Source organism: Oncorhynchus kisutch, linkage group LG26 (genome assembly GCF_002021735.2).
Source record: "Oncorhynchus kisutch isolate 150728-3 linkage group LG26, Okis_V2, whole genome shotgun sequence".
NCBI classification, from domain to species: Eukaryota; Metazoa; Chordata; class Actinopteri; order Salmoniformes; family Salmonidae; genus Oncorhynchus; species Oncorhynchus kisutch.
The window spans coordinates 45,478,352-45,501,812 of NC_034199.2; the positions used below are offsets into that span (position 1 = coordinate 45,478,352).

Here is a 23,461-nt window from a genome sequence, read left to right on the forward strand (position 1 = left end):
AAACAGGTTTTTAGACATTTTTGCAAATGTACAAATAATACAATCCAGGCACAACCTTATTTACATAAGAATTCAGGCCCTTTGCTATGAGACCTGAAATTGAGCTCAGGTACATCCTGTTTCCATTGATCGTCCTTGAGATGTTTCTACAACTTGATTTGAGTCCACCTGTGGTAGATTCAATTGTTTGGGCATGATTTGGAAAGGCACACACACCTGTCTATATAAGGTCCCACAGTTGACAGTGCATGACAGACACATTAGCCACGAGGTCAAAGGAATTCTCTGTAGAGCTCCGAGACAGGTTTGTGTCGGGGCACAGATCTGGGGAAGGGTACTAAAACATTTCTGCAGCGTTGAAGGTCACCAAGTAAACAGTGGCCTCCATCATTCTTAAATGGAAGACGTTTGGATGAGGTAGGATTAGCCAGCATGTCCCATGATGGAGGCAAACACCAGCATGGTGAACTGCAGGTCTGCCATCATAAACAGGTAGTCATGTCGCCCACAGTGGTGAAGATATGCACAGAGAACCAGAAGAAGTAGAAGTACTGGTGCCTCATGAGGCGAATACAGGGTTGGAGATGTCGGGGTCGATCCAGCGTTCGGACCCGAAACTGATGCACAGGCCAGCCTTCCAGCATGAATATGTGTAGAGCATAAGCTTGGAGAGATGAGACCAGGGGTGAGGGTCAACCTCTGGTGAGGATCAACCCCTAGTGAGGGTCAACCTCTGGTGAGGATCAACCCCTGGTGAGGGTCAACCTCTGGCGAGGGTCAACCCCTTGTGAGGGTCAACCCCTGGTGAGGGTCAACTGCTTCCCGTGCACCTCCATCCAAACGTGGCCATGGAATAAATAAAGACCAGAACCTCCTACTCTGACAGTGGGTTTTGACCAGAGGCGGTACCTCCTCTTGACAACACTTTGCTCCAATGCTTCGCATCGCTTGAAATTTGAATAAAACTGAACCTTTTCGTCCGTTCCTCTAGCAGAGGTTTTAACGCTCAGCTTCCCACAATCCCCCTCACGTTTCTCTGCGTGCCCTCATTGGAAATGAATGGGGGTGGAACTTCTCCTGCCGTTTCCTCAACAGGAAGCGTGCTCCAGAAAACCTGCAGGGGGAAGCACAACACAGATACAGTCTTGGTCAGAGTAGTTCATATCCAGAGAAATATAAATAGAACATTTCGTTACTGAGCCTTGGAGTCATCATCAAAGAAAAGCCAACTCTCTCTCCCAGGTCATTGGCTCTCCACAATATATATTTTCACGTGTTTTTAAATGCATTAACAAATCAAGTAAAATCAAATCAAATGTATTTATATAGCCCTTTGTACTTCAGCTGATATCTCAAAGTGCTGTACAGAAACCCAGCCTAAAACCCCAAACAGCAAGCAATGCAGGTGTAGAAGCACGGTGGCTAGGAAAAACCTTTCAAGCACAAAGGATTATTTCCAACCCACCACTGGTACACACACACACACACACACACACACACACACACACACACACACACACACACACACACACACACACACACACACACACACACACACACACACACACACACACACACACACACACACACAAGGTTCCACCTGTTAAAAAAATAATCTAAATTTGACGATGGTACCAGCCATATACAGTGTTAAACAAAAATACACAGTGTCTCCAGAAAGTATTCACACCCCTTGACTTGTTCCACGTGTTCTTGTGTTAAAGCCCGTGTCACTGATCGACACACAATACCCCACAGTTTGAAAGTGGAATTTTGTTTTTAGAACTTTTTATTTTTTTTTACAAATTATTTAAAAAATGTAAAGCTGAAAATGTTTTCAGTGAATATGTATTCAAGCCTAAATAACATCAGGAGTAAAAATGTGCTTAACAAGTCACTTAATAAGTTGCATGGACTCACTCGGGATGCAATAAAAGTGTTTAACATGATTTGTGAAGGATTATCTCATCTCTGTACCCCAAACATACAATTATCTGTGAAATAATCGGTTAGAGAAGTAGCCGAGTGTAAGCCACAGTGCCACGTACGATTCATCTATTGCAGGGAATCATGTCTTATTAAAATACTGGCAAATAACATATCAAATATCTACAAAATTAACATTTCAATTGGTTCAAAAAAAAAATTGTCTATTGAGGTGGTCTATTTATTCTTCTGTTTATTATCTTTACAATCAAAACACAATTTATTTCATGTGTACAAGGTCTTAACATATTTTACACAAAGAAGAAAAACACAAAAAAATAAACAACAGAAGTCAAGAACAGAGAAACAGTACATTGACACGAAGCGAGCACCTTGGAATGGATAACCGGCCAGCCATAGGCTACATTTGATGTAAGCATATGCAGATGAAGAGAACCCAGATGTAGAAGATGGGAAAGGTCATGACCTGTAGCCATCCATAATAAAACTCCTCTGATGGCTCAACCAACAACTCCTCCTCTGTTCCTCTGGTGATGTAGAGGTGAATCCAGGCCCTGCAGTGCCTAGCGCCACTCCTATTCCCCAGGCGCTCTCTTTTGATGACTTCTGTAACCGTAACCACCAACTCCCTCCAGCCGACTAGGAGATGGAGAGAAAGAGAAATGGATGAGAGAAAGGGATGGATGAAAATCTAATTAAATCAAAGTGTATTGGCCACGTATACAGTTTAGTGGGTGCAGAGAAATGCTTGTGTTACTAGCTCCTAACAGTTCAGTAAAGGAGTACAATACATTTAGCAATATCAATGTAGAGCAGGAAAATCATCTATGCTCACATAGGCCCTTTTCCAGTAGCCCAACACACTGATGTCACATACATCATTTAGTTCTCCCTCCCACATATGCTGTGACATCACCTGGTTTAAACGTCTCTATAGACAATATCTCTCATCATTACTCAATGCCTGGGTTTACCTCCAATGTACTCACATCCTACTCTACATTTGTCTGTACATTATGCCTTGAATCTATTCTCTCATGCCCAGAAACCTGCTCCTTTTACTATCTGCTCTGAACGCACTAAACGATCATTCCTGTTAGCCTTTAGCCGTACCCTCATCCTACTCCTCCTCTGTTCCTCTCCAGGCTCTAACCAATAGTGCAAAAAAGGTGTTAGGTGAACAATAGGTGGGTAAAGAAATAAAACAAGGCAATAAGTTTGTTTTATTAACTGCTTTAGCACACTCTGCCAACCCGGATGTCCTAGCCGTGTTTGAATCCTGGCTTAGGAAGACCATCAAAAACCCTGACATTTCCATCCCTAACAATAACATTTTCCAACAAGATAGAACTGCCAAAGGGGGAGGAGTTGCAATCTATTGCAGAGATAGCTTGCAGAGTTATGTCTTACTATCCAGGTCTGTACCCAAACAATTCGAGCTTCTACTTTAAAAATGCTCCTTTCCAGAAACAAGTCTCTCACCGTTGCCGCTTTCTATAGCCCACCTACTGCCCCCAGCTGTGCCCTGGACACCATATGTGAATTGATTGCCCACCATCTATCTTTAGAGCTGGTGCTGCTAGGTGACCTAAACTGTGACATGCTTAACACCCTGGCCATCCTACAATCTAAGCTTGATGCCCTCAAACTCACACAAATTATCAATGAACCCACTAGGTACAACCCCAAATATGTAAACACTGGCACCCTCATAGATATCATCCTAACCAACTTGCCCTACAAATACACATCTGCTGTTTTCAACCGAGATCTCAGTGATCACTGCCTCATTGCCTGCGTCCGTAATGGGTCTGTGGTCACACGACCACCCCTCGTCAATCTCAAACGCTCCCTAAAACACTTCAGCGAGCAGGCCTTTCTAATCGACCTGGCCCAGGTATCCTGGAAGGATATCGACCTCGTCCCGTCAGTAGAAGTAGCCTGGTTATTCTTTAAAAGTGCCTTCCTCACCATCTTAAATAAGCATGCCCCATTCAAAAATGTAGAACCAGGAACAGATATAGCCCTTGGTACTCTCCAGACCTGACTGCCCTTGACCAACACAAAAACATCCTGTGGCTTTCTGCATTAGCATCGAACAGCCCCCGTGATATGTAACTTTTCAGGAACTAATATACACAGGCGGTTAGGAAAGCTAAGGCTAGCTTTTTCAAGCAGAAATTTGCATCCTGTAGCACAAACTCAAAAAAGTTCTGGGAAGCTGTAAAGTCCATGGAGAATAAGAGCACCTCCTCCCAGCTGCCCACTGCACTGAGGCTAGGAAAGACAGTCACCAACGATAAATCCACTATAAATTAGAATTTCAAAAAGCATTTTCTATGTCTGGCCATGCTTTCCACCTGGCTACCCCTACCCCGATCAACAGCCCTCCACCCCCCACAGCAACTCGCCCAAGCCTCTCCATTTCTCCTTCACCCAAATCCAGATAGTTGATGTTCTGAAAGAGCTGTAAAATCTGGACCCCTACAAATCAGCCGGCCTAGACCATCTGGACCCTCTCTTTCTAAAATTATCTGCCAAATTGTTGCAACCCCTATTACTAGCCTGTTCAACCTCTCTTTCGTATTGTCTGAGATTCCTATTGGTTGGAAAGCTGCCACAGTCATGCCCCTCTTCAAAGGGGGAGACACTCTAGACCCAAACTGCTACAGACCTATATCTATTCTACCCTGCCTGTCTAAGGTCTTCGAAAGCCAAGTTAACAAACAGATTACTGACCATTTCGAATCCCACCGTACCTTCTCCATATGCAAATATGGTTTCAGAGCTGGTCATCGGTGCACCTTAGCCACGCTCACATGCCTGCCTGTCCAGCATCACTGCTCTGGACAGTTCTGACTGTAAACTCTCCTTCCAGACTCACATTAAACATCTCCAATCCAAAATTAAATCTAGAATCGGCTTCCTATTTTGCAACAAAGTATCCTTCACTCATGCTGCCAAACATACCTTCGTAAAACTGACCATCCTATCAATCCTCGACTTTGGCTCTGTCCTTTACAAAATAGCCTCCAACACTCAACAAATTGGATGCAGTCTATCAGAGTGCCATCCGTTTTGTCACCAAAGCCCCATATACTACCCACCACTGCGACCTGTACGCTCTCGTTGGCTGGCCCTCGCTTCATACTCGGCGCAAACCCAGTGGCCCCAGGTCATCTACAAGCCTCTGCTAGGTAAAGCCCCACCTTATCTCAGCTCACTGGTCACCATAGCAGCACCCACCCGTAGCACGCGCTCCAGCAGGTATATCTCACTGGTCACCCCCAAAGCCAATTCTTCCTTTGGCCGCCTCTCCTTCCCGTTCTCTGCTGCCAATGACTGGAACGAACTGCAAAAATCACTAAAGCTGGGGACTCTTATCTCCCTCACCAGCTGTCAGAGCAGCTCATAGATCACTGCACCTGTACATACCCCATCTGTAAATAGCCCATCCAACTACCTCATCCCCATACTGTATTTTCTTTTTGTCTTGCTCCTTTGCACCCCAGTATCTCTACTTGCACATTCATATGTGCATATGTATATATATATATATATATACAGTATATATATATTTATATATACAGTATATATATATATAGTGTCACACTGTATATATATATATATATATATAGTATATATATATATATATATACTGTATATATATATATATATATATATATACAGTATATATATATATATATATATATACAGTATATATATATACAGTGTGACACTATATATATATATACTGTATATATAAATATATATATACTGTATATATATATATATAGTATATATATATATATATATATATATATATCCTTCTATATTGCACACCGTTTACCACCATAATTTGCAAATAAATTCATTCAAAATCCTACAATGTGATTTTCTGGATTTCTTTTCTAATTTTGTCTGTCATAGTTGAAGTGTACCTATGATGAAAATGACAGGCCTCTCTCATCTTTTTAAGTGGGAGAATTTGCACAATTGGTGGCTGACTAAATACTTTTTTGCCCCACTGTATACTCTGCACATCTACCATTCCAGTGTTCAATTGCTATATTGTAATTACTTTGCCACCATGGCCTAATTATTGCCTTACTTCCCTTATCTTAACTCATTTGCAAGCACTGTATATAGACTTTTTCTACTGTATTATTGACTGTATATTTGTTTATTCCATGTGTAACTCTGTGTTGTCTTTATCTTTCCCAGGTCGCAGTTGCAAATGAGAACTTGTTCTCAACTAGCCTACCTGCTTAAATAAAGGTAAACATTTTAAAACACACCTGTTGATCATGCTGGTCTGCCTCCATGGAGGGGAGCAGGTGACTCTCCAACCAGACAGCAGTCTCCAGGGACCAACTAGTGCTATCCTGCATCAAATACCAAACAATTATGACTGCATTGATATCTTAGTTAATTTGATGGGGCCTAAACTATAAACCAATCAAACCAAGAAAGTTGTAGCCAATGGTTGTGTTAATTGAGCTAAATTATAATATTGTAATGAAACGGCAGGGAGCAGGTCTCGAACCCTCCACTTTCTAGCCCGAAGTCTGGAGGGCTATCGACCGTGCCGTAAAAGCAAGCTCCAGCAGTAAAGTCGATATCCGCGTTTATAAACCAAGGGTCGTTAAAGTATATTCTACAATCCTCCTCTGCATAACCCTCACTCACCCACACAATCTGACACATTTATACGGATCTATGCAGCTCCAACATGACTATTATGCGTTAGGAAATGTATTTTGTCATACACACACACACACACACACACACGACAGGGGAAAAAAAATGTGCACCACTGACTTTCACATAGGACGTTCCCTTTCAAGGGCGGCGGAGAAAAGAGTACCGGGATGTGGCGGCGAATCCGTGGTAGCGGTTTGTGAAAACGTCACAGCGTCCCTTGCGTGTGGGTGTGTGTCTGTGACAGAGAAGATGGCAACGGAAAAAAAAGAGAGAGAATGATTGTGAAATCAGAAAATGCTTTGTTGTTGTCTAAAAAGGAGTAATCTATGCGACAAAAGGATACATTTTTTTAGGCGATCTTGTTTGCGTTCGTATGTAGTTTTGTTGTTTGTTTTTGTAATGTTGGCTCCATGTTTACAGTGTACACCCTGATTGACTGACAGTGGAATTGCCCGAATAGCCACCGTTAGCATTTTGGCTAACTAGCAAGCTAAGTTGTTTCGTGGAAATCACTGCGTGAGTATCTGCCTGTTCAACTGAAATATGTTTCATAATTTGCCTATTTTTTTTTTTTACTTGCTAACGTTCTGTAGCTATTTAGCATTCCGCTAAGTCTGAAAGTAGGAAGGAGACATCTCTATATTTAACTAGTTAGCTATAATATCTAACACACAACAGCATTTATCTGGCTGACAGTTGCTACGTGATATGTTATGCTCATCAACTGTTTTTATATGAACGTTTAGGCGTTGTTTTATTTGGCTAGCTAGCCAACACATTTTTCCCCAAATTGTTGTAATTGTTAATGTTTAATAAGTCATGCTGAAACTGGCTAGCCTTTTTGTTGTTGAATACTCATAAATTATAAACGACTAAACGTTATTTAACAATGGATGCTATTTGGTTATAATTCCACCTGATCTCATAGACTAGACGTAACGTAGTACATTTTTACATCTGAGAGGATGAAATGAGTGTTATGTTATGTTTGGATAAGGTTACATAAGACACAGATATTTTTTTGACTTAAGTCAACAATTTAAAAATATGTAACCTTTTTGTAGAGTTTGCAAAACATCATACACATTGTAATTCGTAACATATCATATGACATGGATGACGGATATAAACAAAATAATACATGCCATACCAAAAAAAGTTACATCATACTAAATGGAGTGTCCTGTCTTTACGTAAGGAATAATTAAGCATTAAGGCACACGGGTGTGTGGTGTATGGCCTATTTAACACGGCCAAGGGCTGTTCTTATCCACGACGCAACACTGAGTGCCTGGATTACAGCCCTTAGCCGTGGTATATTGGTCATATACCATAAACCCGAGGTGCCTTATTGATATTATAAACTGGTTACCAATGTCATTAGAACAATAACAAATAACTTTTTTTGTCATGCCCGTGGTATACTGTTTGATATGGTCTCGGACCATCCACGCCTTGTGGTTAGAGCGTTGGGCCAGTAACCGAAAGGTTGTTAGATCGAATCCCCGAGCTGACAAGGTAACAATCGGTTGTTCTGCCCCTGAACAAGGCACTGTTCCCCGCTAGGCTGTCATTGAAAATAAGAATTTGTTTTTAAGTGACTCGCCTAGTTAAATAAAGGTTCAATTAAAACAATTAAGGGGGTATAAGCTCTATGGAAAATAATGGAAGGTGTACGCAGTAGTGATAACCTTACACAGACTTACATCAGTTTCCAGAAATAGATTTACATAGAGCTCCAAGTTAATTATGTCACAGTTATAATTGAACACATTTGCCTCTAGAAATGTGTTAAACATTCACTGAATTCACTAGCAAGTTTACTAGATTGCTACAGGATCTGGCTCTGACTGTAATTCCTCAGCATTGTCATGTTGGTCTTGAGAACATTTGAAACATGACTGAGCTTTCCAGGTCAGGAGGTTTTTGAGATGGACTTGACATGCTTTGCCACTCAATAATGTATCATGCAGGCACATGTCCCGTGGCCAGGCCAGCGGCGAGAGAGGGAGACCTTTTCCTTACACGATGTGCACAGCTTTTGACCAGAATCTTGTGGGCCCTGTTCAAAAGTAGTTGAATTTAGGGTTCCATTTCAGACGCAGATACAGTGTTCAGTAAACATGACTGTGGTCAGTTAGCTTCTCTTGGAAAAATATTTTCCCTACCTCTACATTCTGTCCTCTACATTCTGTCCTCTACATTCTGTCCTCCACATTCTGTCCTCCACATTCTGTCCTCTACATTCTGTCCTCTACATTCTGTCCTCTACATTCTGTCCTCTACATTCTATCCTCTACATTCTATCCTCTACATTCTATCCTCTACATTCTGTCCTCTACATTCTGTCCTCTACATCCTGTCCTCTACGTTCTGTCCCCTACGTTCTGTCCCCTACGTTCTGTCCCCTACGTTCTGTCCTCTACGTTCTGTCCTCTATCTGGCCATTGGTGAGGGATAGGCGCTCAAACGTACCTTTTTCAGTAGTGATGTGCGCTTTTTAAAATGATCCTGTTTAGCTTCGTGTCAGTTATTTAAATAAATAATCAAGGTTTACGGTTTAGATTATTTTTTAAATCACTTGGCATTGTGTGGGTTGAATACTGTAACAACAAAGGATAAAACAATACGTCCAATGATGGTAGTAACTGCTTATCACTTATCAACAATTTTATTCACTTTACTTTGATAAAATATTTTAGCTGTGTTTATGAAATTAAATTTGACTTTATTATTTATTTCCAAGTCATATCATCTCTATAGAGCTGCTGCCTATGCTTTCTGACTAAATTACTTTTTAGTAGTTCTTCGAAGGTAAATAAGGCATACTTTTATGACTGCTGAATACCAATTATCAATCACTTAGAGCATGTACAGTTGAAGTCGGAAGTTTACATACACTTAAGTTGGAGTCCATTAAAACTTGTTTTTTCAATCACTCCACAAAGGTCTTGTTAACAGGCCTTGAAATACATCCACAGGTACACCTCCAATTGACTCATGTAATGTCAATTAGCCTATCAGAAGCTTCTAAAGCCATGACATAATTTTCTGGAATTTTCCAAGCTGTTTAAAGGCACAGTCAACTTAGTATATGTAAACTTCTGACCCACTGGAATTGTGATCCAGTGAAAATAATCTGTCTGGAAACAATTGTTGGAAAAATTACTTGTGTCATGCAAAAAGTAGATGTCCTAAACGACTTGCCAAAACTATAGTTTGTTAACAAGACATTTGTGGAGTGTTTGAAACATTTAGGCTGGAGTCATTAAAACTAGTTTATGTAAACTTCTGACTTCAACTGTATACGAGAATGCTGTTCATTGACTCAGCGTTTCCACACCATAGTGACCACAGAGCTCATCACTAAGCTATGGATTCTGGGACTGAACACCTCCCTCTGCAACTGGATCCTGGTCTTCCTGACGGGCTGCCCCCAGGTGGTAAGGATAGGCAACAACACATATGGGCGGTAGGCAATCCTCAACACTGGGGCCCCTCAGGGGTGCGTGGTCAGTCCCCTTCCGTATTCCCTGTTCACCCACTACTGCGTGGCCAAGCATGACTCCAACACCATTAAGTTTGCTGACGACACAACGGTGGTAGGCCTAATCACCGACAGTGATGAGAACAGGCTATAGGGAGAAGGTCGGAGACCTGGCAGTGTGGTGCCAGGACAACAACCTGAAAAGAGACTGAAAAGATTTGGCATGGGTCCCCCAGATCCTCAATGTCCTACAGTTGCACCATTGAGAGCATCCTGACCGGTGTCTGGTGGAAAGCAGACTGAACCGGGTTTTCCTCTCGGATTTTACCTGTGGTTTGTTCCAATCTGTTTTTCTTAATCCTGAAAAACTCCCCAGTCCTTATGACGACAATCATACCCATAACATGATGCAGCCACCACTATGGAGAGTGGTACTCATTAATGTGTTGTATTGCATTTGCCCCATACTCATTAGGGGCTAACGATTGGATTAGAACTAGCCACTCTCATTTCCCCAGACGCGCGCACTGCTCTGTTTCACCACACTCAGTCATTCGTATCAGGGCATAAGTTTCCTCTTCTTCAAACATAGTGTATGAATCTGTAGCTAGTCATCGTTGTTCAAACTAGTAATTTCCTGTCGACTGAGGTCATATGGTTGTTTTTAGTCTAATTGGCGTTGTTCAGTAGGCCTACTTTGTCTGTCCGTATAATTATTCCATTGACGTCTGTCTTGAGCTTTGCTATTATAATTTTTTTCTTGCCCAGTCATGTTTTACTGAGCGACAGATCATTATGGTGTCGGCAGAGTAAAGCTTTGGAGGGGAGCAAAGTGAAACAATATGGAGCAAGAAAATTAGCCTAGCTTCTAAATCTGTGTCTGGAATACATGCAGACAGTAGTAGCCAGCCATGCAAGGGGCCCGATGTGTTTGTCTATTCCGTTGATAATTGAATAAGACTTAAGTAAAGTAATCATGTGCATTTTCATCTCTCAGGGTTCATTTTAACAATGTGTCTGAGTGAACGAACACAATGAATGATGTGCTCTGAGACGCGGCCTAAGTAATGGTACACTAACGCTCACTCCAGGCTTTACCTGCGTTTAAAGCACACTTCTGAGTTTTCCCATCACCAGTCAATCCAATTACCAGTATCAGGTTTGATAAAACGGATACGATTACGACGAGATCGGCACGCCCGGTGTCCATAACATGATGCAGCCACCACTCAGTTCGTCAATATGGAGAGTGATACTCTGTAATGTGTTGTCAATATGGAGAGTGATACTCTGTAATGTGTTGTCAATATGGAGAGTGATACTCTGTAATGTGTTGTCAATATGGAGAGTGATACTCAGTAATGTGTTGTCAATATGGAGAGTGGTACTCTGTAATGTGTTGTCAATATGGAGAGTGGTACTCAGTAATGTGTTGTAAATATGGAGAGTGATACTCAGTAATGTGTTTGTAAATATGGAGAGTGGTACTCAGTAATGTGTTGTGTTGTAAATATGGAGAGTGATACTCTGTAATGTGTTGTCAATATGGAGAGTGATACTCTGTAATGTGTTGTCAATATGGAGAGTGGTACTCAGTAATGTGTTGTGTTGTAAATATGGAGAGCGATACTCTGTAATGTCTTGTAAATATGGAGAGTGGTACTCAGTAATGGTGTTGTAAATATGGAGAGTGGTACTCAGTAATGGTGTTGTAAATATGGAGAGTGGTACTCAGTAATGTGTTGTGTTGTAAATATGGAGAGTGGTACTCAGTAATGTATTGTAAATATGGAGAGAGATACTCAGTAATGTGTTGTGTTGTAAATATGGAGACCGATACTCAGTAACGTGTTGTAAATATGGAGAGTGGTACTCAGTAATGTGTTGTGTTGTAAATATGGAGAGTGGTACTCAGTAATGTGTTGTAAATATGGAGAGTGGTACTCAGTAATGTGTTGTGTTGTAAATATGGAGAGTGGTACTCAGTAATGTGTTGTAAATATGGAGAGTGATACTCAGTAATGTGTTTGTAAATATGGAGAGTGGTACTCAGTAATGTGTTGTGTTTGTAAATATGGAGAGTGGTACTCAGTAATGTGTTGTAAATATGGAGAGTGATACTCAGTAATGTGTTTGTAAATATGGAGAGTGGTACTCAGTAATGTGTTGTAAATATGGAGAGCGATACTCAGTAATGTGTTGTAAATATGGAAAGGGCTATTCAAAGGGCTATTCAATGTCTACTTCTTACATTTTTTTACTCTACTAATAGGTGCCCTTCTTTGTGAGGCTTTGGAAAACCTCCCTGGTCTTTGTGGTTGAATCTGTGTTTGAAATTCACTGCTCGACTGAGTGACCTTACAGATAATTGTATGTGTGGGGCACAGAGAGAAGGTAGTCATTCAAAAACCATGTTAAACACTATTATTGCACACAGAGTGAGTCCATGCAACTTATTATGTGACTAGTTAAAGCACATGTTTACTCCTGAACGTATTTAGGCTTGACATAAAGTGGTTGAGATCTTATTGACTCAAGACATTTCAGCATTTGTTAAACAGAAACATAATGGAAAACATAATTCCACTTTGCGAGAATGTGTGTGTAGGCCTGTGACGCATCTCAATTTAAACCATTTTTAAATTCGGACTGTAACAGAGTCAGTTGCTGTTGAACATGTTTCACCTAAACTGCTCCTAGGTTTGAGGGTCAGCTGCTGCTGAACATGTTTCACCTAAACTGCTCCCTAGGTTTGAGGGTCAGCGAGCTGCTGAACGTTTCACCTAAACTGCTCCTAGGTTTGAGGGTCAGCCGCTTCCAAAAAGCCTCACTGTGCCTCAGGCAGGCTATAACATTTCTCACTTCTGCTCTGTCAGTCAGTGTGAACAGAAATGTTTAGTTCTGTTCACGTATTGATGACCTCTGTCTTACTGATGACCTCTGTCTTACTGATGACCTCTGTCTTACTGATGACCTCTGTCCTACTGATGACCTCTGTCCTACTGATGACCTCTGTCCTACTGATGACCTCTGTCCTACTGGATACGTTTTATTTGCCATCTCATCCCTCTATTGTTACTAGCATTGGAATCTGAGCAGTTGAACTTTGAACTTACTGACATTTTACGCCACTGAGGAATGTAACCTGAAAAATGAAATCCCCTTTTGATTGTAACCGTTTTATATAGTTCTTATTCTCTTATTTACCGACGTTAGGCCAGGGATCGAAAGGTTCACTTGATGGTTTTTATGTCTGAAATGTTGAGCCTTCAGCTTAGCTTTATCAGGGTTTTAGTTAGCTGGTGATATCTGGCTCACATTTTTTTGAGGGGGGGGGACCATGATTTAAAGAGCTACTGTTTTTATTTCTCAACTGGTAATTAATGCGCGCTTCCAAATTGATTCGCCATTCAAATGCATAGGCAACGGAGGTAGTATGCATTTTGTAAACGTATAGCTACTTCATAGTTTGAAACCTGAATGTTTTACTATATATATTAGGAGGCATGTTTTAGCCAGCAGCATACCACCCTGCATTCCACCCTGCATACCATGGCTGGCTTGCTTCTGAAGCTAAGCAGGGTTGGTCCTGGTCAGTCCCTGGATGGGAGACCAGATGTTGCTGGAAGTGGTGTTGGAGGGCCAGTAGGAGGGCCAGTAGCACTCTTTCCTCTGGTCTAAAAAAAATATCCCAATGCCCCAGGGCAGTATTGGGGACACTGCCCTGTGTAGGGTGCTGTCTTTCGGGTGGGACGTTAAATGGGTGTCCTGACTCTCTGAGGTCATTAAAGATCCCATGGCACTTATCTTAAGAGTAGGGGTGTTAACCCGGTGTTCTGACTAAATTCCCAATCTGGCCCTCAAACCATCATGGTCACCTAATCATCCCCAGTTTACAATTGGCTCATTCATCCCCCTCCTCTCCCCTGTAACTATTCCCCAGGTCGTTGCTGCAAATGAGAACGTGTTCTCAGTCAACTTACCTGGTAAAATAATGGATAAAAAAAGATGACTTTGCGATTGAAACCAGTAGCCTTATTGCTCTCATGTTCTATTGGTTTTCCAACTGTCTTTATCCAGTATCCAAACGAACATTCACACGTAGCTGCGCTAATAATGTTAAACTAGTATATTTTTTTTAATCAACATTTCTGACCTCCTTGTTTATTATGTTTTATGTAGCCTAGGCTTACTGGTTGTAGGGATTTGAGATCTTTAGTCCCACAACTTCTTTGTCGCCAAGATGACTAATAGAATAATAGGTCAACGCTTCTACTACGAGACAGTAGTAGATTGACAGGTTCATAGGCGTTGGGTCCGTAAGGCTAGGCTTTCCCTAAGTAAATTATCAAAATGATATAGCCTAATTAGCCGTCTCCTGTGTCTACAGAAATAAATACAATGTTTTGAGCTTCCCCCTAGCCTTAAAACATGTTGTACATTATTTATGTGATTTAAAGTGTCATCTTCAGGATTCCCAGCCCACGTGGGCTTTGTTACACTGTATTTGCTTTTGCAAATAAATACACACACACACGCACATATACACAAACACACATATATACACACACACACATATATACACATACGCACACACACACATACACATATACGCACACACACACATATACGCACACACACACATATACGCACACACACACATATACGCACACACACACACATATACGCACACACACACATATACGCACACACACACATATACGCACACACACACAGTGCCTTTGGAAAGTCTTTAGATCCCTTGACTTTACCACATTTTTGTTTTGTTACAGCCTTATCCTAAAATGAATTGAATAGCTTCCCCCCCCCCCCTTCATCAATCTACACACAGAATGACAAAGCAGAAAGCACATTGGGCAGTGATTACAGCCTTGAGTCATGCATATGATGCTAAAAGCTTGTCACACCTGTATTTGGTGAGTTTCTCCCATTCTTTTTTGCAGATCCCCCCCATGCTCTGTCGCTGCACAGCTATTTTCAGGTCTCTCCAGAGATGTTCGATCGGGTTCAAGTCCGGGCTCTGGCTGGGCCACTCAAGGACATTTCAGAGACATATCCCGAAGCCACTCCTGCAATGTCTTGGCTGTGTACTTAGGGTTATTGTCTTGTTGGCAGGTGTTCCCCTGAGGTCCTTAGCGCTCTAGAGCAGGTTTTCATCAAGGATCTCTCTGTACTTTGCTCCGTTCATCTTTCCCACGATCCTGACTAGTCTCCCGGTCCCTGTTGCTGAGACACATCCCCACAGCATGATGATGATGCTGCCACCACCACCATTCTTCTGCATAAGGATGGTGACAGGTTTCCCCCAGATGTGATGCTTGGCATTTAGGCTGAAGAGTTCAATCTTGGTTTCATCAGACCAGAGAATCATGTTTCTCATGGTCTGAGAGTCCTTTTGGCAAACTCCAAGCAGGCTGTCATGTGCCTTTTACTGAGGAGAGACTTCCATCTGGCCAATCTACCATAAAGGCCTGATTGATGGAGTGCTGCAGAGATGGTTGTGCTTTCCAGATGAAGATGAAATATTGCTTTATGCCTTGGCTGGGCTCCTACTTTTTACTTAGTCACTTAGTCACAACTCAGCAATCCTCTGGTGTTTGCCGCACTGGCTGTCCAAATTGCATGCCCTTCCGACTGTAGGTGAATGATTTCTTTTTTAAATTCACAATTTTATTTTAAGAATCTAATGATCGATCCTCTGTGGCCAAATCATGCGATCTGGTGTAGTAGCCTATTTTGAAAGATTTAATTTTTTTTTTTGTAGACAGGAGTAGGCAAATTAGGCTAAAAAAATTTGGCAATTCAATTAACTTTAGCTGAAGCTTAGCTTATGGACGACCACCTATGTCTGTAGCAGACTGTAGAAACACATACTAGCAGTCATGTCTCCTGCTGGAGAGTCACTCTGGGTGATGTGAAACAACATCCTCTTCTTACTGGCTTCTTCTCTGGCAGCCTCTCATTGGCTATTGCTGATCAGTGTTCTCAAAACATGTTGCACATCTCAACACTACAAGAGCTTTGCATATTTTGTTTTCCTAGTTTAAAAAATAAATAAGAATAAAACATGTTCAGGAAATATCAGGACATCTGGGATCGGTAAGCCCTCCCGATTGCGTCTGTGATCACGCTCTCTGAGACATGGAGGATTTTGGCTCCGATCTCAAGCTAGTCTGAGGCAGCTAAATCATGTAGCGTACACCCAGTTTAACACCTTCTGTGTCACCTCTGTCTGCGTTTCTCTCTGTCAGACCTGTGTGATACAATACACCGGCTTACCAGCTTATAACCAAACCCTCTCCTCTCTGTCTAGGTGGTGGTTGACTTTCAGTCCTGGGAGAGCAGTTGGGGCTAAGGAAGGCTAAGCCAATCGCTGCTGGTTGGTGACTTGCTTGAAAAGCCAGCGTTGCACTGGAGCAGCCAGCTAGGGCCATGAGCCAGGGCTTCCTCCTCCCTCTGTGGACCAGAGCCAAAATGGAGATTTAGCCCAGACAGACGCTGAGCAAGTGTTCAGGTAAGATGGTGTTGTTTTTGTAGAATCTCTCTCTCTCTCTCTCTCTCTCTCTCTCTCTCTCTCTCTCTCTCTCTCTCTCTCTCTCTCTCTCTCTCTCTCTCTCTCTCTCTCTCTCTCTCTCTCTCTCTCTCTCTCTCCTCTCTCCTCTCTCCTCTCTCTCTGTCCTCTCTCCTCTCTCTCTGTCCTCTCTCTCTCCTCTCTCTCTGTCCTCTCTCTCTCCTCTCTCCTCTCTCTCTGTCCTCTCTCTCTCTCCTCTCTCCTCTCTTCTCTCCTCTCTCTCTGTCCTCTCTCTCTGTCCTCTCTCCTCTCTCTCTCTCTCTCTCTGTCCTCTCTCCTCTCTCTCTCTCTGTACACAAGTGATGTAAGCAAACCTCTATGAATCATAGGGACTCTCTGAGGCGATACGATAACCTACTTTATCTCCCAGCAGCCTTTGCTCTCTTTCTCTCTCGTCTTGAGCCAAGTGTAGCAGTCAGTTGTTTTGTCGTGATTTGGAACGTGGGGGGGTGTGTTCAAGACACCAACTGCTTCTGTGAAGAATGTACATCGATGAGATGGAATAATGGTATGGAGATTATGCTGTCTGTGGTAACCCACCCCGGATATTAAAGACGAATCACTCATATGTTCACTCTCAGTTCCTTTTTTAAAAAGTTGTGTTAAATGTGTCTGTCCCGTCTTAGCCACAGAGCAATACATTCCTCTCTAACTCTGTCTTTATCCCAGCTCTCTAACTTTTAACGTCAGTCACGAGTGAGAGATCAACCGAGAGACTGTGTGGCTTGTACATTTTTCTCATCCCTATATGCTATAAGCAATAACTTTAGCCGAAGAGTAAGTAGTACTAGGAACACCACACAGAGTACTGACTGTCCTTTTTAAGCTCTATATGACTCTAAATGGCTCTATGCTCCCCATAACTACGGTGATGAAACTAACGCTTGGATGAGACATTTGGCTACATCAGTGTTGCTCGTTACACAAACCACACTAGGTGAACTTCCTCTGTCTGTGTGGGCTGGGGCCCTGTGCTCTTCTGGGTTAGGATGGGGGGCTGGGGCCCCGTGCTCTTCTGGGTTAGGATGGGGGGCTGGGGCCCCGTGCTCTTCTGGGTTAGGATGGGGGGCTGGGGCCCCGTGCTCTTCTGGGTTAGGGGGGGGGAGGGGTGCCCGTGCTTGAAGGCAGTCAATTTAGGATGTAAACTCAAATTCGAGTTCAGGGGACCACTTTGAGGAAGAGGTGTGTGTGTATCTATACTGAACAAAAATATCTAAATGCAACAATTTCAAAATTTTTACAGAGTTACAGCTCATATAAGGAAATCAGTCAATTCAAAATAAATGTATTTTGGCCCTAATGTATGGACTTTTCCAGAAGGGAAAGGGCAGTGTGGAGTGGGTTTGCATCATCTGTGGATCTGTTGAGGTGGTATGCGAATTGGAGTGGGTCTAGGGTATCCGCGATGACGGTGTTGATGTGAGTCATGACCAGCTTTTCAAAGCACTTCATGGCTACCGACGTGAGTGCTACGGGGTGGTAGACAGGTTACCATCACTTCCTTGGGCACAGGGACTATGGTGGTCTGCTTGAAACATGTAGGTATTACAGACTAGGTCAGGTAGAGGTTGAAAATGTCAGTGAAGATTCCCATGCTTTGAGAACAAGTCCATGTAATCCGTCTGGCCCCGTGGCTTTGTGAATGTTGACCTGTTTTTAAAGGTCTTGCTCACATCGGCTACGGACAGTCATCCGGAACAGCTGGTGCTCTCATTCATGCTTCAGTGTTGCTTGCCTCAAAGCGAGCATAGAAGGCATTTATCTCGTCTGCTAGGCTTGACCCACTGGGCACCTCGCGGCTGGGTTTCCCTTTGTAGTTCGTAATAGTTTTCGATCCCTGCCACATCTGACGAGCATCAGAACCGTTGTAGTATGATTCAATCTTAGACCTGTATTGACGCTTTGTCTGTTTGATGGTTTGTCTGAGGTTATAGCGGGATTTCTTATAAGCTTCCAGATTAGTGTCCTGCTCCTTGAAAGCGATAGCTCTTTCCTTTAGCTCGGTGCGGATGTTGCCTGTAATCCATGGCTTCTGGTTGGGATATGTACCTACGGTCACTGTGGGGACAAGGTCAGCGATGCACTTATTGATGAAGCCAGTGACTGAGATGGTAGCAGTGTGTGCTAGCAAAACAGTCCTGTAGCGTACCATCCGCGTCATCTGACCACTTCCGTATTGAGAGAGTCACTGGAAGTTCCTGCTTTAGTTTTTTTTTTTTGCTTGTAAGCAGGAATCAGGAGGATAGAATTGTGATCAGATTTACCAAATGGAAGGTGAGGGAGAGCTTTGTATGCGTCTCTGCGTGTGGCGTGTAGGTGGCCCAGAGTATTTTTTATAATTTGTATTATTATTATTTATTTATTTATTTTTCTCTGGCTGCACATGTGACATGCTGGTAGAAATGAGGTAAAACGTATTTAAGGTTGCCTGCATTAAAGTCCCCGGCCACTAGGAGCACCGCTTCTGGATGAGCATGTTCTTGTTTGCTTATGGCCTTATAGAGTTGGTTGAGTGCGGTCTTAGTGCCAGCATCGGTCTGTGGTGGTAAATAGACGGCTACGAATAATATAGATGGGAACTCTCTTGGTAGATAGTGTGATCTACAGCTTATCCTGAGGTATTCTACCTCAGGCGAGCATTACCTCGAGACTTTTTAATATTAGACATCACGCACCAGCAGTTATTGACAAATAGACACACACACGCGCCCTTCGTCTTACCAGACATAGCTGCTCTGTCCTGTCGCTGCACGGAGAAGCCAGCCAGCTCTATGTTATCCGTGTCTTCGTTCAGCCACATCTCGGTGAAACATAAGATATTACAGTTTATAATGTCCCGTTGGTAGGATAGTCTTAATCATATATAGTCCAGTTGGTTTTCCAATGATTGAACGTTGGCCTATAATATGGGGTGTAGTGGTGGTTTACCTGCTTGTCTGCAAGTTCTTACAAGGCACCCCGCCCTCGTCCGTCCAGTTCGAGGTGAGTAATCGCTATTCTGATGTCCAGAAGCTCTTTTCAGTCATAAGAGACGGTAGCAGAAACATTATGTTTAAAATGAGTTACAAACAATGTGAAAAAACTATCAAAATAGCACAGTTGGTTAGGAGCCCGTAAAATGGCAGCCATCATCGATGCGGGCCGGGCGCCTGCATGTTGACCTTGGTCGTCAGTTGAGCGGTGTTTCCTCTGACACATTGGTTACAGCTGGCTTCCGGGTTAAATTGGCGGGTGTTAAGAGGCGCGGTTTGTCAGATCATGTTTTGGAGGATGCATGACTTGACCTTTGCCTCCCAGCAATGAGATAAGATCAAAATTGAGGAGAAGGGGTAAAATAAAAAAACTTTACCGATTTTTAGGTTATTTCTTCACAAGCAAGGCAATATTATGTTTATAATATGCTCATATATTTGGCAGGAGGTTAGGAAGTGCAGTTCAGTTTCAACCTCGTTTTGTGGTCAGTGTGCACATAGCCTGTCTCCTCTTGAGAGACAGGTCTGTCTACGGTGGCCTTTCTCAATAGCAAGGCTATGCTCACTGAGTCTGTATATTTTTACTTGTAATTTTTTTTTCACCTTTATTTAACCAGGTAGGCTAGTTGAGAACAAGTTCTCATTTGCAACTGCGACCTGGCCAAGATAAAGCAAAGCAGTTCAACACCTACAACAAGACAGAGTTACACATGGAATAAACTGTAAAACTGTGCAGAAGATGAATGTGCAAGTAGAGATACAGGGGTGCAAAGGAGCAAGATGAATAAATACATAAACAGTATGGTGATGAGGTAGATAGATGGGCTGTTTACAGATGGGCTATGTACAGGTGCAGTGATCTATGAGCTGCTTTGACAGTTGGTGCTTAAAGCTCGTGAGGGAGATAAATCTCTTAAGATGGAGACTCATTTGTAGTTCGTTCCAGTCATTGGCAGCAGAGCACTGGAAAGAAAGGTGACCATAGGAAGAATTGGCTTTGGGGGTAACCAGTGAGATATACCTGCTGGAGCGCGTGCTACGAGTGGGTGCTGCTATGGTGACCAGTGAGCTGAGATAAGGCGGGGCTTTACCTAGCAGAGACTTGTAGATGACCTGGAGCCAGTGGCTTTGGCGACGAGTATGAAGCGAGGGCTAGCCGAGAGCGTACAAGTTGCGGTGGTGGCTAGTATACAGGTCGCAGTGGTGGGTAGTATATGGGGCTTTGGTGACAAAACGAATGGCACTGTGAAAGACTGCATCCAATTTGTTGAGTAGAGTGTTGTAGGCTATTTTGTAAATGACATCGCCAAAGTCGAGGATTGATAGGATAGTCAGTTTTCTGAGGGTATGTTTGGCAGCATGAGTGAAGGATGCTTTGTTGCAAAATAGGAAGCCAATTTTAGATTTAATTTTGGATCGGAGATGCTGGAAGGAGAGTTTACAGTCTAACCAGACACCTAGGTATTTGTAGTTGTCCACATATTCTATGTCAGATCTGTCCAGAGTAGTGATGCTGGACGGGCGGGCAGGTGTGGGCAGCGATCGGTTGAAGAGCATGCATTTAGTTTTACTTGCATTTAAGAGTAGTTGGAGGCCACGGAAGGAGAGTTGTATGGCATTGAAGCTCATCTGGAGGTTAGTTAAGACAGTGTCCAAAGAAGGGCCAGAGGTATACAGAATGGTGTCGTCTGCGTAGAGGTGGATCAGAGAATCACCAGCAGCAAGAGAGACATCATTGATGTATACAGAGAAGAGAGTCGGCCTGAGGATTTAACCCTGTGGCACCCCCATAGAGACTGCCAGAGGCCCGGACAACAGGCCCTCCGATTTGACACACTGAACTCTATCAGAGAAGTAGTTGGTGAACCAGACGAGGCAATCATTTGAGGAACCAAGGCTGTTGAGTCTGCCAATAAGAATGTGGTGATTGACAGAGTCGAAAGCCTTGGCCAGGTCAATGAATACGGCTGCACAGTAATGTCTCTTTATGATATCGTTTAGTACCTTGAGCATTGCTGAGGTGCATCCATGACCAGCTCTGAAACCAGATTGCATAGCGGAGAAGGTACGGTGGGATTCAAAATGGTTGAAAATCTGTTTGTTAAACTGGCTTTCGAAGACCTTAGAAAGGCAGGGTAGAATAGATATAGGTCTGTATCAGTTTGGTCTAGAGTGTCTCCCCCTTTGAAGAGGGGGATGACCGTGGCAGCTTTCCAATCTTTGGGAATCTCAGACGATAAGAAAGAGAGGTTGAACAGGCTAGTAATAAGGGCTGCAACAATTTCGGCAGATCATTTTAGAAAGAGAGGGTCCAGATTGTCTTGCCCGGCTGATTTGTAAAGGTCCAGATTTTGCAGCTCTTTCAGAACATCAGCTATTTGGGTGAAGGAGAAATGGTGGAGGCTTGGGCGAGTTGCTGTTTGGGGGTGGAGGGCTGTTGATCGGTGCTTCAGGATGCAAATTTCTACTTGAAAAATCTAGCCTTTGCTTTCCTAACCGCCTGTGTATATTGGTTCCTAACTTCCCTGAAAAGTTGCATATCACGGGGGCTATTCGATGCTAATGCAGAACGCCAAAGGATGTTTTTGTGCTGATCAAGTACATAGTCATAGCTTTCTTTTACGTTTGGGTCTGTCACAGTGGTCAGGTTTTCTGCCACTGTGTACTCTGTTCATGGGCCAAATAGCATTCTAGTTTGCTCAGTTTTTTTGTTAATTCCTTCCAATATGTCAAGTAATTGTCTTGTAGTTCTCTAATGATTTGATTGGCTCTAACTGTGTTGCTGTCCTGGGGCTCTGTGGGGTCTGTATGTGTTTGTGAACACAGCCCCAGGACATCTCTGTCTGTCTCTTTGTCTGTCTGTTGTAAGGCTAACCTCTGTATTGTAATAACCCTAACCTCTGTTGTGTCCCTGCAGTGCTGCGGGTCCTCTGCCTAGGCATGGAGTGGTGTTGGCTGCAGACTGGATGACAGGGTCTTCAGGGAGAGCCGACGCGCATCCCCCTGCACAGACACCCAACCCCCTAACTGACCACCACTGATCCGTTACCGCGGTGACACTGACACCGAAGTACAGCCTCACTCCTGCAACCACAGCAGAACCCCCACCCCCCCTCTTTTTCCTCGTCCCCCTCTATCTGGACTCTCCTTACCCCCCCCCCCCCTTCCTCCTCCTCTCCTTACCCCCCCCCCCCCCCCCCCTCCTCCTTTCCTGACCCCCCCCTCTGCGGATCCCCCCTCCTCTCCTGACCCCACCTTCCTCCTCCTCCTTTCCAGACCCCTCCTCCGTTCCTCCTCCTGACCCCCCCCCCCCCTCTGCTGATCCCTCCTCCTCTCCTGACTCCCCTCCTCCACCTCTCCTGAACCGCCGCCTCCTCTCCTGAACCCTCTCTCAACCCCTTCCTTCTCTCCTACCCTGTAGTTTATGTGCCAGGGTCTCTCTCCCCCTCTTCTCTGAACCCTGATCTCTGACCCTTGATCCCTCTGGAGGTCAGGATGAGCTGGCTGAGCCGGCTGACCCCTCGAGGTCCGGGGGGCAGGTCCAGTAGGAACGTAGCACCCTCCAGTCCCTGTACTGCTGACCCAGAGACCTGCCTTATGGTGTTCGAGAACCACTGGAGACAGGTGAGACTCGAACGCTCAAATGTGTACTAATTTATGGACTGGTTTAGACCTGGGATACCAGATGGGTGCAATGATATTATCAGGTAGAACAGAAAACCAGCATTAGTCTGGACCTTCAGGGTAGGATTTAATTAC

At 43.5% G+C, this 23,461-nt stretch overlaps 1 protein-coding gene and 2 long non-coding RNA genes across 4 annotated transcripts in view; 2 read left to right on the plus strand and 1 right to left on the minus strand.

Annotated features, from left to right (window-relative positions):
* Window positions 1–330: 330 nt before the first annotated feature.
* Window positions 331–6,835, minus strand: LOC109870654 (uncharacterized). 2 transcript variants are annotated; one of them, XR_004205596.1, is made up of 4 exons: window positions 6,769–6,831; window positions 6,246–6,332; window positions 2,319–2,586; window positions 331–1,114 (listed from the first exon to the last, which is right to left on the minus strand). It is a non-coding gene; the product is annotated as an uncharacterized LOC109870654 (long non-coding RNA). The 2 variants fall into 2 exon arrangements; XR_002252198.2 differs by lacking the exon at window positions 331–1,114 and having other exon boundaries at window positions 2,165–2,586; window positions 6,769–6,835.
* A 63-nt stretch (window positions 6,836–6,898) lies between these two features.
* On the plus strand, window positions 6,899–22,855 carry LOC116357679 (uncharacterized). Its single transcript, XR_004205597.1, has 3 exons — window positions 6,899–7,167; window positions 16,473–16,673; window positions 22,620–22,855. It is a non-coding gene; the product is annotated as an uncharacterized LOC116357679 (long non-coding RNA).
* A 203-nt stretch (window positions 22,856–23,058) lies between these two features.
* Window positions 23,059–23,461, plus strand: part of LOC109870775 (FTS and Hook-interacting protein homolog) — a 64,737-nt gene continuing 64,334 nt past the window's right edge. The window contains exon 1 of the mRNA XM_031805961.1: window positions 23,059–23,326. Within this exon, the coding sequence (XP_031661821.1) occupies window positions 23,198–23,326 (129 nt within the window). The 5' untranslated portion in view covers window positions 23,059–23,197. The remainder of the gene's footprint in view (window positions 23,327–23,461) is intronic.